This window comes from Stegostoma tigrinum, chromosome 17 (genome assembly GCF_030684315.1).
Source record: "Stegostoma tigrinum isolate sSteTig4 chromosome 17, sSteTig4.hap1, whole genome shotgun sequence".
In the NCBI taxonomy this organism is placed as follows: Eukaryota; Metazoa; Chordata; class Chondrichthyes; order Orectolobiformes; family Stegostomatidae; genus Stegostoma; species Stegostoma tigrinum.
The window spans coordinates 12,264,033-12,279,450 of record NC_081370.1 but is presented as its reverse complement, the minus strand read 5'-3'; the positions used below and the strand labels follow the sequence as shown (position 1 = coordinate 12,279,450).

Sequence of the window (15,418 nt, the reverse complement as noted above, 5' to 3'; positions counted from 1 at the left end):
AGGTGTTGTTCTTTAAATCTGTATTCCAATTCGCTGCAACACTGGAGGACAGATGTGTCAGAGGGGAATGAAGAGTTGAAATGGATGGTGACCAGGAGGTTAGGCTGGCCGTCCCACCTTCCCACTCATTTCCCAGCTCCCTTTCCAGCCCCACCTCCTCCCTTCCATTTCAACTTACGACCTTCCCTTCCAGCCACCAACCAGATTCACCCTCCCATCGACCAACCAGTTGTACCTACCACCAGCGTCCACCTATCACCACCATTCTGCTACCCCACCACCTTTAGCTGTAGCTCCCCCTACACCCCACATCCAGTCCTGAAGAAGGGTAGCCCAAAACGTTGACACTTCCTTTCCTTCAGATGCTGCCTGGTTTGCTGTGTTCTTCCAGCCTCCTGTTTGTCTACCTTGGATTGCAGCATCTGCAGTTTTTTGGGCTCAAAATCAAATATTTTGACTCAATATCAACACATGGTCAGATTTCATTCAGAATTTAAAGGAGGAGGTAATTCTTTGTTAGAATACTCTGCTTGTGTCCTTTCTAATCTTGGCAATAGGAAACCTTAGTGTCTTCTATTAGCTGGTTTTGTTTCTTTCATTTGCGCATGGGATGTGATAATCTCTGACTTAGCCAGCATTTATTGCCAAACCCTAAATGCTCTTGAGAATGTGGTGTTGAACTGCCTTCTTGACCTTTGCAGTCCTTGGTGCGTAGGTTGACCCACAACGCTGTTAGGGTGGGAGCTCCAGGACTTTGATCCAGTGACACTGAAGGAATAGCATTATGTTTCCATGTCAGGATGGGAAACTTGCAGGTGGTGGTGTCCTCATGTATCTGCTGCGCTTGTTGTTTTTGGAGGTGGAGGTTGGAGAGATGAAGTACTGAGGGGTTTAGGTTCAAAATCCTTTACGCTGCAGGTACATCATAAATAGATGTATTTGGCAATGTCTCACCTTACCTACTCTGCTACAATCTCAAGTGTTGGTGCTGGGTATCCATTTTGCTAATATAATTGGCAAGTTAATGTTCTGAGGTCACCTAACTGATATTGAATTGTTTCTTCCAGACCGTCCAAATGTTGAAGACCATGAGCTGGTGGAAAGGCTGCAACAGCCTTACGTTGAGGCTCTTCATTCCTACACCCGCATCAAGAGACCAACTGTGAGTAATGTGTGATCTGGCCACTGGCTTAAGCTTTCCCCTGTCCATTTCATTGTCTCTTCAGCATTCATTAAAAGAAGCAATTTGCTTCTAATAATTGCTGAGAGAACCCCTAACCCTGCATTTCTCAATGTGCACATGAACTTGGGCATGGTGAAGGCTAACACTCGCCATTTAAATAAAAACAGACATCACTGGAATTTCTTCAGGTCTGAGGAAGGGTCCTTGACCTGAAACATTAACTCTGATTTCTGTCCACAGGTGCTGCCATACCTGCTGAGCTTTTCCATCAATTTCTGTTTTTGTTTTGTGATTTACAGCATTCCTATTTTTAAAAAGTTTTTCTTAACTATTTAAATTTTGATTGAAGTTTTATAAAGTGCCACTTACCCTGGGGTGCCTTTATCTTCATTCCTGTTGTTGATGAACACGTACAAATAAGCAATAATGGTGATTTTGTAGACCAGATTTTAATATGTCCCTTTTGAGGACTCCCAGTCTTCATTTCTTGTTCAAATAAAAAAGTTAACTCTGTTTTCTCCTCCACAGATGCTGCCAGACCTGCTGAGCTTTTCCAGCAACTTTGTTTTTGTTCATTTCTTGTTCATCGCTTTGGTTAAGCTCTTAACTGACGTTCACATTGCTGAAAATCCAATTTCTACACTTATTTACTTGCCCCACCCTTATATCTGACAATACTTCTAATGTTTGTGAGTTTGATCTCCTAATTCCATAACTTACTCCACTATTTCTTACATTCTACACAGTTGAAACAGATCATCTTTATAAGGTCTGAAAAATTTGCCGTTAATCACTTAGATCTGATCAGTGCTGTTACAGATGTATTGTAAAGTTGAAAGTGCCTTACCCACAGTCCTCCAGTTCCCAAAGGGACTACTGAAGTTTCCGTACAAGGTCCTTACCCTCCCTGCTAACCCTGTCACAAATCCCAAATCTCCACTGCATGTGCCCTGGTTTGTTTCTACTTTGCTATTTCTCCCCAAACTGCATCAGGTTGGCATCAAGGTCCTGTTAAAATTTACTTGGGGCACGATAACTTTTGCTTGGTCCCTGGTGCAGCAAGTGCTACAGTGTTTCAAAAACACAACAAAACTCTAAATGCTGTGGAGTCTGGAAATGTGAAAGCAAACTGAAAATTGTAGAAATTCTCAGGAGGTCTGGCAATTGTTGAACGAGTTCACGTTCCAGCCCTGTGACCTGTTGGAATGATTCAAAGGTCACAACCTGGAATGTTGACTCTATTTCTCTCTCTACACAGATGCTCCCTGGCCCCCTGGGTATTTTCAATGTTTTCCTTTTTTATTTCATACTGATCTCCATACCTTTCAGATAAAGCCTGCCCAAATATGAGGTGGCTTTTGTTCAGTGAGTTCAAATCAAATCAAATGGTTAACTAACCTATCCTCTTCCTTCCATCTCTCTGTATAGGATCAGCTGATGTTCCCTCGCATGCTGATGAAGCTCGTTTCCCTGCGGACTCTGAGCAATGTCCATTCCGAACAAGTTTTTGCTTTACGACTTCAGGATAAAAAATTGCCGCCCCTCCTTTCAGAAATCTGGGACATGCATGAATGAGCCCGGAGTTTTCCATGTGAAATCCAGCTCACGAAAACAAATTGGGAAAAACTTTACTGGTGGGAACGAGAACAGACAAGGAAGCTCGCTATATTCTTTCAACCGTAATTATCAAACAATACCCCATATTTAGAGACATTCTAAGGGGATTTCCTGTGTTGCATCTGGAAGGATCCCATTTTACGATTGCTTTCTTGTTTTAACTGTTAACTATATGGTAGCTGACTATCTCTGTCCATGTTCACTACAGTTTTTAAGACACTTTGAAGAAAGTGACTGGCTGGAATTTGTGACAGGAATAGGGGAACCAGCTCTCCACGTTCCTGTCAAACAGCCACCGAAAGCCAGGCTCAGGGAACAATATTTTGTTTGTTAGTGAGCAGCAGCAGGACAGTGAGGGAACAGAGACTAGAGCGCGGGCCGGTGTTACCAAGAGATATACTGCCCACTAACCAAGGTCAGAATGCCACCATGCAGCTTTATATGATGCCATTGATTTATCATAATGCACTAAAACCAACCTGAAAGCTCACCCAGACTGGTTATCTGTTTTACAGTGTCTTCGACTGAAACCTGTTTAAAAGTTTTCATAGCCCAACCGGACCGTAGGGCTGTTGTCTCATTAGATAAAGAAATGACTGGTGATGGTTTAACCTGCGGGTCACCATGTTGCAGGCCAAGGTTGAGATGGAGAGTCTCTCATAGAAACTTTAGCTGGTGGGGGAATTGAAACCATGTTGTTGGCATCACTGTGCACTGCAAATCAGCTGCCCACTACAGTGTCTCTGCCTGGTACCATTTTATACTGTTTCTGGCTTTTGATTGATATGTTTCACAGTGTCCCTGTTTCTGACTGGTATGTGTTTTACAGCGTCTCTGTCTCTAGCTGGTCTCTGTTGTGCAGAGTTTGTCTTTTGCTGGACCTGTTTTACAGTCTGATTGGTATCTGCTTTACAATGTCTCTGTCTCTGACTCTCCGTTGGCTCATGCGACGTGGGCATTGCTGGCCGGGCCAGTATTTATTGACTGCCCCCAGTCGCCTTTGGAGGGTGTTGGTGAGCTGCCTTTTTGAACTGTTGTGAGTCTAGGTACACCACATGGTCTGCAAAGTCCTCAAGGAAGTTCAGGACTTTGACACTGTGACAATGAAGAAGCAGCGATATATTTCCAAGCCAGGATATGGCGCAAACACAGCCAAAATGGGACTAGTTACGAACTCTGTTCAGCATGGATGACTTGTGCAAATGGGCTTGTTTCCATGGTCTATTACTCTGTAAGTGGGTTGCTTCATCCTGGATTTTTTGAAAAAATGTCATTTTTGTAGGGTTTGCATGCTGCTGGCTGTCTAGCATTTATTGTCCCATCCCTAGTTTATAGAATCCCTACAGTGCGGAAACAGGTCCTTTGGCCCAACAAGTCCATACTGACCCTCAGAGCATCCCATCCAGACCCATCCCTCTACAACTCACCTAATCTACACATCCCTGATAACTATTGGCAATTTAGCATGCCCAATCCACCTCGTCTGGGAGGAAACAGGAGCACATGGAGGAAACCCACACAGACACAAGAATAATGTGCAAACTCCACACAATCACCTGAGGGTGAAATCAGACCCGCATCCCCGGTGCTGTGAGCCGCTGTGCTGCCCTCTTGAGAAGGTGGTGGTGGTGAGCTGCCTTCTAAAACCACTGCAATCCACCTGCTGTTGACTGACCCACAATGCCATCAGCAAAGGAATTCCAAGATTTTGAACGAGCAACAGTGAAGGAATGACATATATTTAAAGTCAGGATTGTGAGCGGCTTGCAGGGAAACTTGCAGGAGGTGATGTTCCCAGATATCTGCTGCCCTTGTCCTTCTAGATGGAAGTGGTCGTGGGTTTGGAAGGTGCTGTCTGAGGATCTTTGGTAAATTTCTGCAGTGCATCTTGTAGATGGTGCACACTGCTGCTATTGAGCATTGATGGTGAATGTGGATGCTTGTGGATGTAATGCCAATTAAGATTGCTGCCTTGTCCTGGATGGTGTAAAGCTTCTTGAATGTTGCTGGAAATGCACCCATCAAGGCAAAGGGGGAGTATGCCATCGCACTTCTGACTTGTGCCTTGTAGATGCTGGACAGACTTTGGGGAGACAGGAGGTCAATTACTTGCCTGCAGTACTCCTAACCTCTGACCTGCTCTTGTCACTACTGTGTTTATGTGGTAAGTCCAGTTGCGTTTCTGACCAATGGCAATCCCCAGGGTGTTTATATTGGGCTATTCATTGATTGTAACACCATTGAATGCCAAGGGGTGGTGGTTAGATTGTCTCTTATTGCTGATGGCCATAGCTTGGCATTTGTGTGGCTTAAATGTCACATGCCACTTGTCAGCACAAGCCTGGATATTGCCCAGATCTTGTTGCATTTGGACATGGACTCTTTCAGTATCTGAGGAGTCACAAATAGAGCTGAACATTGTGCAACCATTGACAAATATCCCCACTTCTGACCTTCTGATTGAGGGAACTTCATTGTTGAAGCAACTGAAGATGGTTGAGCCTAGGAGACTACCCCGACAAACACATGCAGACATGTCCTAGGGTTGAAATGATTGACCTCCAACAAAAACAACCATTTTCCTATGTGTCATGCATGACCCTGACAAGTGGAGAGTTTGCACCCAATAGCCATTGATTCCAGTTCTGCTAGGGCTCCTTGATGCCAAACTTGGTCGAATGCAGCCTTGATGTCAAGGGCTGTCACTCTCACCCCACCTCTGAAATTCAGCTCTCATTTCCATGTTTGAACCAAGGCTGTAATGAGGTCAGGAGCAGAGGAAGTAGAACCCAAACTGGGCATCACTGAGCAATTATTGCTGAGCAAGTGCTACTTGATAGCACTGTTGATGACACCTTTGATCTCTTTTCTCATGATGGAGAGTAGACTGATGAGGCTGTAAGTTGATCGAGTGGGATTTGTCCTGCTTTTTTATGCACAGGACACACATAGGCTGTTTTCCACATTGCTATGTAGATACCAATGCTGTAACTGTACTGGAAGAGCTTGGCTAAGGAAGTGGCAAGTTGTGGAGCACAAGTCTTCTGTACCATTGCTGGAGTGCTGTCAGGGCCATGGCCTTTGCAGTATCCAGTGCCTCCAAATGTTTCTTGATATCACATGAAGCATTCATAGCAATCTTCAGCCAGAAATGCCAAGTGGATGATCTAACTTAGCTTCCTGCAGTGCTTCCCAGCATCACAGATATTAGTCCAGCCAATTTGATTTACGTGAAGTGATGTCCTGGGCTGTTTCTTCATTGAGGATTTGGATATTTGTGGCATCTTCTCCTCCGTGACTGGACGTGGTAGGACTACAGAACCTAGATCTGATCAGTTGGTTGTGGGATCACTTAGCTCTGTCTATCACTTGCTGCTTATGCTATTTGGGATGCAAGTAGTCCTGTTTGATAGCTTTACTGGGTTGACACCTCATTTCTGAGTATGCCTGGTGCTGTTCACTTCATGCCCTCTTGCACTCTTCATTGAGCCAGGGTTAATCACCTGGCTTGATGGTAACAGTTGAGTGGAGGATATGCTGGACCGTGAGGTTACAGATTGTGCTGGAGTATAATTCTGCTGCTGTTATTGGCCCACAGCACCTCATGGATGTCCAGTCTTGAGTTGCTAAAGCTGTCTTACTTAACACGGTGATAATGCTTCACAACACAATGAAGGATATTCTCAATGTGGAGATGAGACTTTGTCTCCACAAGGACTGTGCAGTGGTCACTCTTATTGATAGTATCATGGATAGATGCAGCTACAGCAGGCAGATTGGTGAGGATGAGTTCATGTATATTTTTCTGTCTTGTCAATTCCCTCACCATCTGTTGCAGACTCAGTCCTTTAGGACCCAACTAGCTTGATCAATTAGTGATGCGGCCAAACATCCTGGTGGTGTACATTCCGTGGCCTTGCCACCCTCAGTGCGTCCTTCAAGTGTTTTTCAATATGAAGGAATACTGATTCCTCAGCGAAAGGTTTCTCTGTCCATGTTTAACTGTTGTCATCAGACTTCATGGGGCCCAGAGTCAATGTTGAAAACTGCCAGAGCAACTCCTTTCTGGCTATATACCACTGTGCTGTCACCTCTGCTGGGTCTGTCTTGCCAGTGAGACAGGGATGGTGATTAACTTGTCTCTAAGTTATGATTCCGTGAATATGACTATGTCAGACTGTTCCTTGACTAGTCTGTGAGACAGCTCTCCCAGTTATGGCATTAGCTCCTAGATGTTAGTAAGGAGTACTTTCTAGGGTCAATAGGGCTGTTTCTGCCCGAACATTGATGCAGGGTGGCCCAGTTCAATTTCTTTGTTGAAATGTTATCATGATTGATACAACTGTGTGACTTGCTAGGCTATTTCAGAGGAAAATTGAGAGAAAACCACATGTAGACCAGTCCAGGTGAGGATGGCAGATTTCCTTCACTGCAAGGGATCAGTAAACCAGATTTATTTTTCTGTCACTCAGAAGTCGTTTCACGATTAACCTCGGACCCTTAATTCCAGGTATTAACTGAATTCAAATTCCAACATTCGCATGCAGGTCCCCATCATATCAGAGATAGTAGGAACTGCTGATGCTGGAAATTCTGAAATAACAAGGTGTAGAGCTAGATGAACACAGCAGGCCAGGCAGCATCAGAGGAGCAGGAAAGCTGACACTTCTTCAGAAATCTGAAGAAGGGTCCACACATGAAACATCAGTTTTCTTGCTCCTGTGATGCTGCCTAGCCTGCTGTGTTCATGCAGCCCTACACCTTGTTATCCTCATGATATCAACTGTGTTTTTGGATTAATAGTCTAGTGATACTACCACTATGATACTGCTTCACTTGACTGTTATGTATTTGACAGTGTCTCTGATTGGTGTCTGTTTTACGGTACGTATGGTATCTGTTTTACAAGTCTCTGTTTCTGTTAATGACCCCTTAAATCACTTCAAGAGTGGACTGGTGGGTGGTGATTGGCTGGGTTAGATTTCTCCTGCTTTTTGTGTACAGGACATACCTGCATAATTTTCTACATCGTTCAGTCGATGCCAGTGTTGCTTCTGGACTGCAACAGCTTGGCTATGGGTGCAGTGAGTTCCGGAGCACAAGTCTTCAGTACTCTTGCCAGAATGTTATCAGGCCCATATCCAGTGCCTTTAATCTTTTACAGTGTCTTTGACTGGTACCTGTTTGACAGTGTCACTGACTCTTACTAGTATTGTTTTACAGTGTCTCTCACAGGTATATGTTTTACAGTGTCTCTGTATCTGACAGGTATGTAGTTTACAGCAACTCTGACTGCTATGTATTTTACAGTGTTTCTGACTGGTAGGTATTTTACAGTGTCTCTGACCAGGTGTGTGTCTTACTGTGCCTTTGACTGGTATCTGTTTCCCAATGCATCTTTTGCTAACTGGTTCCCTTGTGTTGCTGGATGCTCTTTTAACCTGTAAGTCTGTAGTGGCACCTCCCCATTTTCCAAAGTTGGAGATGTTCTTTAAAGGTTGTCTAAAGAGCATAATCCATTTTTCCTCTGCCAACTGTCACAGTATGGGCTTGGCGCCAGCAGAATTATTAATGTTTGTTCAAAGCCAGGCCTTCACTGTTTGGTGTCCAAGCCTGCCTCTCTATGGTGGTCAATTGGAGGAGAGATGTGCTGATTCATCTGAGACATGGCGAAGGTCAGAACTTCGATGGATACCTTAACTGCCCACATGCTTACTCTATGCCTTCGGCAGCTCTGCCACATTCTCTCTGTTTGTCTCTGCAATTCCAGGAATCTGAATGTGACCTTCATGACCCTAAGGTAATTGTCGCAGCATTGTCAGTGATCTCAGCTGTCACAGACTTGTCATCTCTGTTTGTTCATCAGTGAACTACTGACCAGGTAGTCATCCAGAGCCGGTAAGTGTCCAACCATGTGTGTGTCTGCATGGCTTCCAAGGAATGAAGTGGCACATGCCCTCTAATAATGGAATACATATGGATCTTTTACCATGTCAACTGCCATTGTTCATGGAGAGGAAGCCTCAATATGATTAAACTCTAGTCTTAGATCATAATAAATGACCAAACCTTAGTGCAGTTTTCTCCCAAGTTAATTGCAACATTCTGAGATGGAGTAATCAGCTTGTTGTCCAGGCAAGGGATTGCAGGGTCGCCCGACTCAGAGCGCACACTGGCCTGTTGTAAGACTTTTTCTTCTGCAAGCATTAAGTGGACAGTTGGGTTAAACTGTATGAAATGCTGCTGTAATGCCCTCAGTGTGGACCTTGGTCCACTTCCAATGATGGATGGGCAAGGTCTCACATCTGCACCCCTGTGTCTGTGTTCACATGTGTGGTACATTAAACTTAGAGGAGAATGATTATGAATGATCAACTAGGGATACACTGAGTTAACTCACAGAGTGACCCCACTGTCCACACTCACTTTCAGCCACTGTTTGCATTAATTTCATTCAAGCTCCCCAGTTTGATTCAGGAAAAGTGATTCATCCTTTTGAGATGCTGGATTCAATTTTGCTGCTGGATCCCTTGGCTTCTTGGCCATTTCACATGTTAGAAGGAGCACCTCCCTCAGACTCCTTGGACAATTGAAACAGGCTTTTATATGGAGGACATGGCTGGCTGCTTTATCACATGGTGCCAGCAGGAGCTGTGCATGATGGACAAGGGGCTGACTGCACTTGACATTGATCATGAGGGTTCCCTATATCACTTGCGTTAATTGATCAACTGATGCAAGATGGCATTTGACCATCCACAGTAGAACTCTGCTACCTTCCAAATAAGACGTGGAAACCATAATGCATTGATTCAATTCCATCCCATGTTTCTGTTTATATTGAAAACACCCAATCAATTCAAACATTTCTCAGCCTGTGGCCACAATTTTTACTGAAAAGAAAAACAGCCATTTTACCACACTCAGATTTTTACCAGAGACTGAGCAATTGCTCACTGCCATATGGGAAGACTGGCAGATACATTGAGAAGGCAGCTATCAAGCAGTGTGTGGGATTGGGAGAGTTGAGGGCTTCATGCCCAGGCATTTCCATGCACTACAGAGGGACCCTCAGCAGTAATACTGACCTTGCATTCAGATGTGAGGATTCAGCATTCTGAGTGGCATATCCTGCCTACATTATGTCACATTAAAAATATTTCATAAGGATCCTGAATGGGCACCCCAACATTTACCCACCCAAGCTTTGAAGATGCATCTAGTCCCAGGAGCTGGGTACGAGAAATGAATGCCAGCATGTGGGTCATTCCCAGCTGTATGTCGATATATTAACTGTGAGGTCTACTATTCCATTTGAACCATGTCATAGAGAGTCATGCAACATGGAAACAGACCCTTTGGTCCAACTAATCCATGCTGATCATAATCCCAAAGTAAATTAGTCTTATCTGCGTGCGCTTGGCCCATCTTCCTCCAAACATTTGTTATTCATGTGCTTATCTAAATGTCTTTTAAATGTTGTAACTACCCACATCCACCACTTCCTCTGGAAAATCATTTCACACACAAACGACTTCTGTGTGTAAAATCAAAAAGCCCCTCATATCTTTTTTAAATCTTTCTGTTCTTGAGATTCCCCATCCTTGGGAAAAGACACCTGCCATTCATTTTATCTATACCCCTCATCTTTAAAGTCACCCTTCAACCTCCTACACTCCAGTGAGAACAGTCCCAACCTATCCAGCCTCTCCTTATAACTCAAACCTTCCATTCCTGGCAATATCCTGGTGAACACTCTCCAGCTTAATAACATATTTTCTATAACAGGGCAACCAGAACTTGACGTAGTACTCCAGAACAGTTCTCTCCAATCTCCTGTACAACCTCAACATAATTTCCCAACTCCTATTCTCAAAGGTCTGAAGAGTGAAGGCAAGTAAGATAAACATTTTCTTAACCATCTTAAGCATATGTGTTACAAACTTCAAAGAATTATGGACCTGAAACCGTGAGTCTCCCTTTCTACAACAATGCCCAAAGCCCTACTTTTAATTGTTTAAGTCTTGCCTTTGTTTATTTTACTGCCCTAGGCCTATTTTTAACTGCATCTTAGGTTTGTTTCATACATCCTGATAGGTTGTGTGACCCTTTGAGCTTTTACTTATAAATTCTGTGTTCTGTGTGCTTCTTTCTCGCTTCACCTGATGAAGGGGCTATACCCTGAAAGCTTATGTTTTCAAATAAACTTGTTGGATTATAACCTGGTGTAGTGTGATTTCTGACCTTGTCCACCCCAGTCCAATGCTGGCACTTCCATATCATGGCTATTTTTAATTGTATAAGTCTTACCTTTGTTTATTTTCCCAACATGCCATACCTTACATTTGTCCAAATTAAACTCCATTTGCCATTCTTCAGCCCAATGACCCAATTGATCATAATGTCTTTGTAATTTTAGATAACCTTCTTCACCGACCACTGTAATCACCCTTCTTGGTGTCATTTGCAAACTTACTAACCATGCTTTCTATATTCTCGTTAAATCATTTATATAAATGACAAATAAAAGTATATTCAGCACCGATCATTGTGGAACATTCTGGTCACAGACTTCCAGTCCGAAAAGCAACTCTTCACCTCCACCCTTTGTCTCCTGCAGTTAAATCAATTTTGTATTCAACTGGCAAGCTCACCCTGAATCCCATGTGACCTAAATTTCTAATTAGTCTACCAGGTGGAACCTTGAGAAAGACTTTACTGAAGTCCAAGTGAACAATGTTTACTGCTCTGCCCTCGTCAGTCCTCTTGGTTACTTCCTTAATAAATTGAATCAAGTTTGTGAGACACAATTTCTCTGTGCACAAAACCATGCTGACTGTACTTAATCAGTCTCTGCATCTCCAAATGCATAGAAATCCTACCTTTCAGAATCACTTTCAACAATTTACCCACCACCAAAGTCAGACCCACAGCTCTACAGTTCCCACGTCTCTCCTTACATCCATTTTTAAAGAGAGGTACTACATTAGCTACTCTGCATTCATTCTACACCTCACCAGTATTTATGGATGGTACAAATATTTCTGCAAGAGGCCCCACAATTTCCTTCCAAACTTCCCACAAAGTCCAGGGATACACTACATTAGGTACCAGAAATTTATCCAGCTTTATATTTTCTAAGATCTTCAGCACTTCCTCTTCTATAATGTGAATGGTTTTTGAAACATCAGTATTTATTTCCCTGAGATCTCTAGCCTCCATTTCTTCCTTCACAGTAAAAACTAACATAATCATTTAATATTGCTCCCATCCCCTGAGATTCAGTGTTCACTTCCAGATACTGTAACTGTTCACATTGCAGACGCAAAGCCTGTACCTTTCCACTGGCTATCTTTAACAGTACAAAAATTTCACATAAATCCCTCTATTAGGTTGTCATTCTACTAGCCTCCACCACTTCCTCCAGCAGCTCATTCCATACTCGTACCACTCTACGTGAAAAAGTTGCCCCCTTTAAACCTCTTCCCTCCCACCGTAAACCTATGCTCGCTAGTTTTGGCCACCCCATCCTGGGTAAAAGACCTTGTCTATTTATTCTATCCATGTCCCTCGTGATTTTATAAACCTCCAGGTCACCCGTCAACCTCCGATGATACAAGGAAAATAGCTCCAGTCAATTCAGCCTCTGCCTATAGCTCAAATCCTCCAAACCTGTTCGATTCATGGAAAATTGAACTACAGGAGGTGACTGTTCAGCACAATGTGCCTGTGCTGACTATTTGAAAGAGTCTTAGTTCCCCAACCTTGTATGGGGACTTACATAGAAATACAGTAGCTGCAAGTGTAGATCAGAGACTAGGAATCCTGCAATGACTAATTCACATCCTGACTCCCAAAGCCTGTCCACCACCTGCAAGACATCAACCAAAAAACTCCAAAGAAGCAGAATGTTAAACAGAAATTGCTGGGAAAACTCAGCAGGTCAGGCCACATATGTGGAAAGAAACCAGAGTGCTGAAGAAGGGTCACTGGACCTGAAATGTTAACTCTGTTTTCTACTCCACAGATGCTGCCAGACCTGCTGAGCTTTTCCAGCAACTATGTTTGTATCCCCAATCCCAATTCCCTGGTCTAAGTTAAACCCAATAGTCCAATCCCCACTCCCAGGTCTGTGTTAAACCCCAATTCTCCTTTCCCTTTTCCCCTTTCCCATTGCCCAACGACTGTCGTGGCTACCCCATAGTGACGGACTACAACGAGCCGACGCAGATGGAGCATGCGCATTGATGATCGGACGGGCTGGGAGGGAGCTGTGTGCGCGCATGCGCAATGTGGGTGTGTACGGAAGTTGCATTGCGGCTGTGCAAACAGGTTCGGAGTGGGACGACATGATCGTAAGTGAGGGGGAGGACATGATCGGAAGGGGAAGGGGAAGAGGGGAGGTGAGGGAGGGAGAGAAAGAAAGAAAGAAAAAAAAAGTGGGGTGGGGGAGAGAGAGTAAAAGGTGGGGAGGGGAGAGAGTAAAAGGTGGGGAGGGGAGAGAGTAAAAGGTGGAGAGGGGGAGGGGAGAGAGAGTAAAAGGTGGGGAGGGGGAAAGAGGGGGGTAGGGGGGGGAAAGAGGGGGGTAGGGGTGGGAAAGAGGGGGGTAGGGGTGGGGGGGGAAAGAGGGGGGTAGGGGTGGGGGGGGGAAAGAGGGGGGTAGGGGTGGGGAAAGAGGGGGGTGGGGGTGGGGGTGGGGGTGGTGGGGGGGGAAAGAGGGGGGTAGGGGTGGGGGGGGAAAGAGGGGGGTAGGGGTGGGGGGGGGAAAGAGGGGGGTAGGGGTGGGGGGGGGAAAGAGGGGGGTAGGGGTGGGGAAAGAGGGGGGTAGGGGTGGGGAAAGAGGGGGGTGGGGGTGGGGGTGGTGGGGGGGGAAAGGGGGGGGTGGGGGGGGAAAGGGGGGGGTGGGGGTGGGGGTGGTGGGGGGGGAAAGGGGGGGGTGGGGGTGGTGGGGGGGGAAAGGGGGGGGTGGGGGTGGGGGTGGTGGGGGGGGAAAGGGGGGGGGTGGGGGTGGGGGTGGTGGGGGGGGAAAGGGGGGGGTGGGGGTGGGGGTGGTGGGGGGGGAAAGGGGGGGGGTGGGGGTGGGGGGGGGGAAAGGGGGGGGTGGGGGTGGGGGTGGTGGGGGGGGAAAGGGGGGGGTGGGGGTGGGGGGGGGGAAAGGGGGGGTGGGGGTGGTGGGGGTGGGGGGGGGAAAGGGGGGGTGGGGGTGGTGGGGGTGGGGGGGGGAAAGGGGGGGTGGGGGTGGTGGGGGGGGAAAGGGGGGGGTGGGGGTGGGGGGGGGGGAAAGGGGGGGTGGGGGTGGTGGGGGGGGAAAGGGGGGGGGGGAAAGGGGGGGGTGGGGGTGGTGGGGGGGGAAAGGGGGGGTGGGGGTGGTGGGGGGGGAAAGGGGGGGTGGGGGTGGTGGGGGGGGAAAGGGGGGGGTGGGGGTGGGGGTGGTGGGGGGGAAGAGGGGGGTGGGGGGGAAAGAGGGGGGTGGGGGTGGGGGTGGGGGGGGAAAGAGGGGGGTGGGGGTGGGGGTGGGGGGGGAAAGAGGGGGGTGGGGGGGGGGAAAGAGGGGGGTGGGGGTGGGGAAAGAGGGGGGTGGGGGTGGGGGGGGGGGAAAGAGGGGGGTGGGGGTGGGGAAAGAGGGGGGTAGGGGTGGGGGTGGGGGTGGGAAAGAGGGGGGTGGGGGTGGGGAAAGAGGGGGGTGGGGGTGGGGGGGGGGAAAGAGGGGGGTGGGGGTGGGGAAAGAGGGGGGTGGGGGTGGGGGGGGGGAAAGAGGGGGGTGGGGGTGGGGAAAGAGGGGGGTAGGGGTGGGGGGGGGGAAAGAGGGGGGTGGGGGTGGGGGTGGTGGGGGGGGGAAGAGGGGGGTAGGGGTGGGGGGGGGGAAAGAGGGGGGTGGGGGTGGGGAAAGAGGGGGGTAGGGGTGGGGGGGGGAAGGGGGGGTGGGGGTGGGGGGGGAAAGGGGGGGGTGGGGGTGGGGGTGGTGGGGGGGGAAAGAGGGGGGTGGGGGTGGTGGGGGGGAAGGAGGGGGGTGGGGGTGGTGGGGGGGAAGGAGGGGGGTGGGGGTGGTGGGGGGGAAGGAGGGGGGTGGGGGTGGGGGGGGGAAGGAGGGGGGTGGGGGTGGGGGGGGGAAAGAGGGGGGTGGGGGTGGGGAAAGAGGGGGGTGGGGGTGGGGGGGGGAAAGAGGGGGGTGGGGGTGGGGAAAGAGGGGGGTAGGGGTGGGGGGGGGGAAAGAGGGGGGTGGGGGTGGGGAAAGAGGGGGGTAGGGGTGGGGGGGGGAAAGAGGGGGGTGGGGGTGGGGGTGGGGAAAGAGGGGGGTAGGGGTGGGGGGGGGGAAAGAGGGGGGTGGGGGTGGTGGGGGGGGGAAGAGGGGGGTAGGGGTGGGGGGGGGGAAAGAGGGGGGTGGGGGTGGGGAAAGAGGGGGGTAGGGGTGGGGGGGGGAAAGGGGGGGTGGGGGTGGGGGTGGTGGGGGGGGAAAGAGGGGGGTGGGGGTGGTGGGGGGGAAGGAGGGGGGTGGGGGTGGTGGGGGGGAAGGAGGGGGGTGGGGGTGGGGGGGGGAAGGAGGGGGGTGGGGGTGGGGGGGGGAAAGAGGGGGGTGGGGGTGGTGGGGGGGAAAGAGGGGGGTGGGGGTGGTGGGGG

The 15,418-nt window shown here is 48.3% G+C and overlaps 2 protein-coding genes across 9 annotated transcripts in view; both read left to right on the top strand.

The window, feature by feature from the left end:
- The window catches only part of nr1h3 (nuclear receptor subfamily 1, group H, member 3), a 116,142-nt gene extending 105,134 nt beyond the window's left edge, over positions 1-11,008 (top strand). For all 7 annotated transcript variants that reach the window (XM_059651969.1, XM_059651968.1, XM_059651967.1 and 4 more), the window contains 2 exons: positions 1,068-1,162; positions 2,612-11,008. In XM_059651969.1, coding sequence (XP_059507952.1) covers positions 1,068-1,162; positions 2,612-2,758 — 242 coding nt within the window. In that variant the 3' untranslated portion in view covers positions 2,759-11,008. The remainder of the gene's footprint in view (positions 1-1,067; positions 1,163-2,611) is intronic.
- A 2,046-nt stretch (positions 11,009-13,054) lies between these two features.
- madd (MAP-kinase activating death domain) overlaps positions 13,055-15,418 on the top strand; it is a 176,714-nt gene continuing 174,350 nt past the window's right edge. Inside the window, exon 1 of one of the 2 annotated variants that reach the window (XM_059651946.1) lies at positions 13,055-13,155. The gene's annotated coding sequence lies outside the window, so the exon portion shown is untranslated. The remainder of the gene's footprint in view (positions 13,156-15,418) is intronic. The other variant, XM_059651966.1, reaches the window with a different exon arrangement.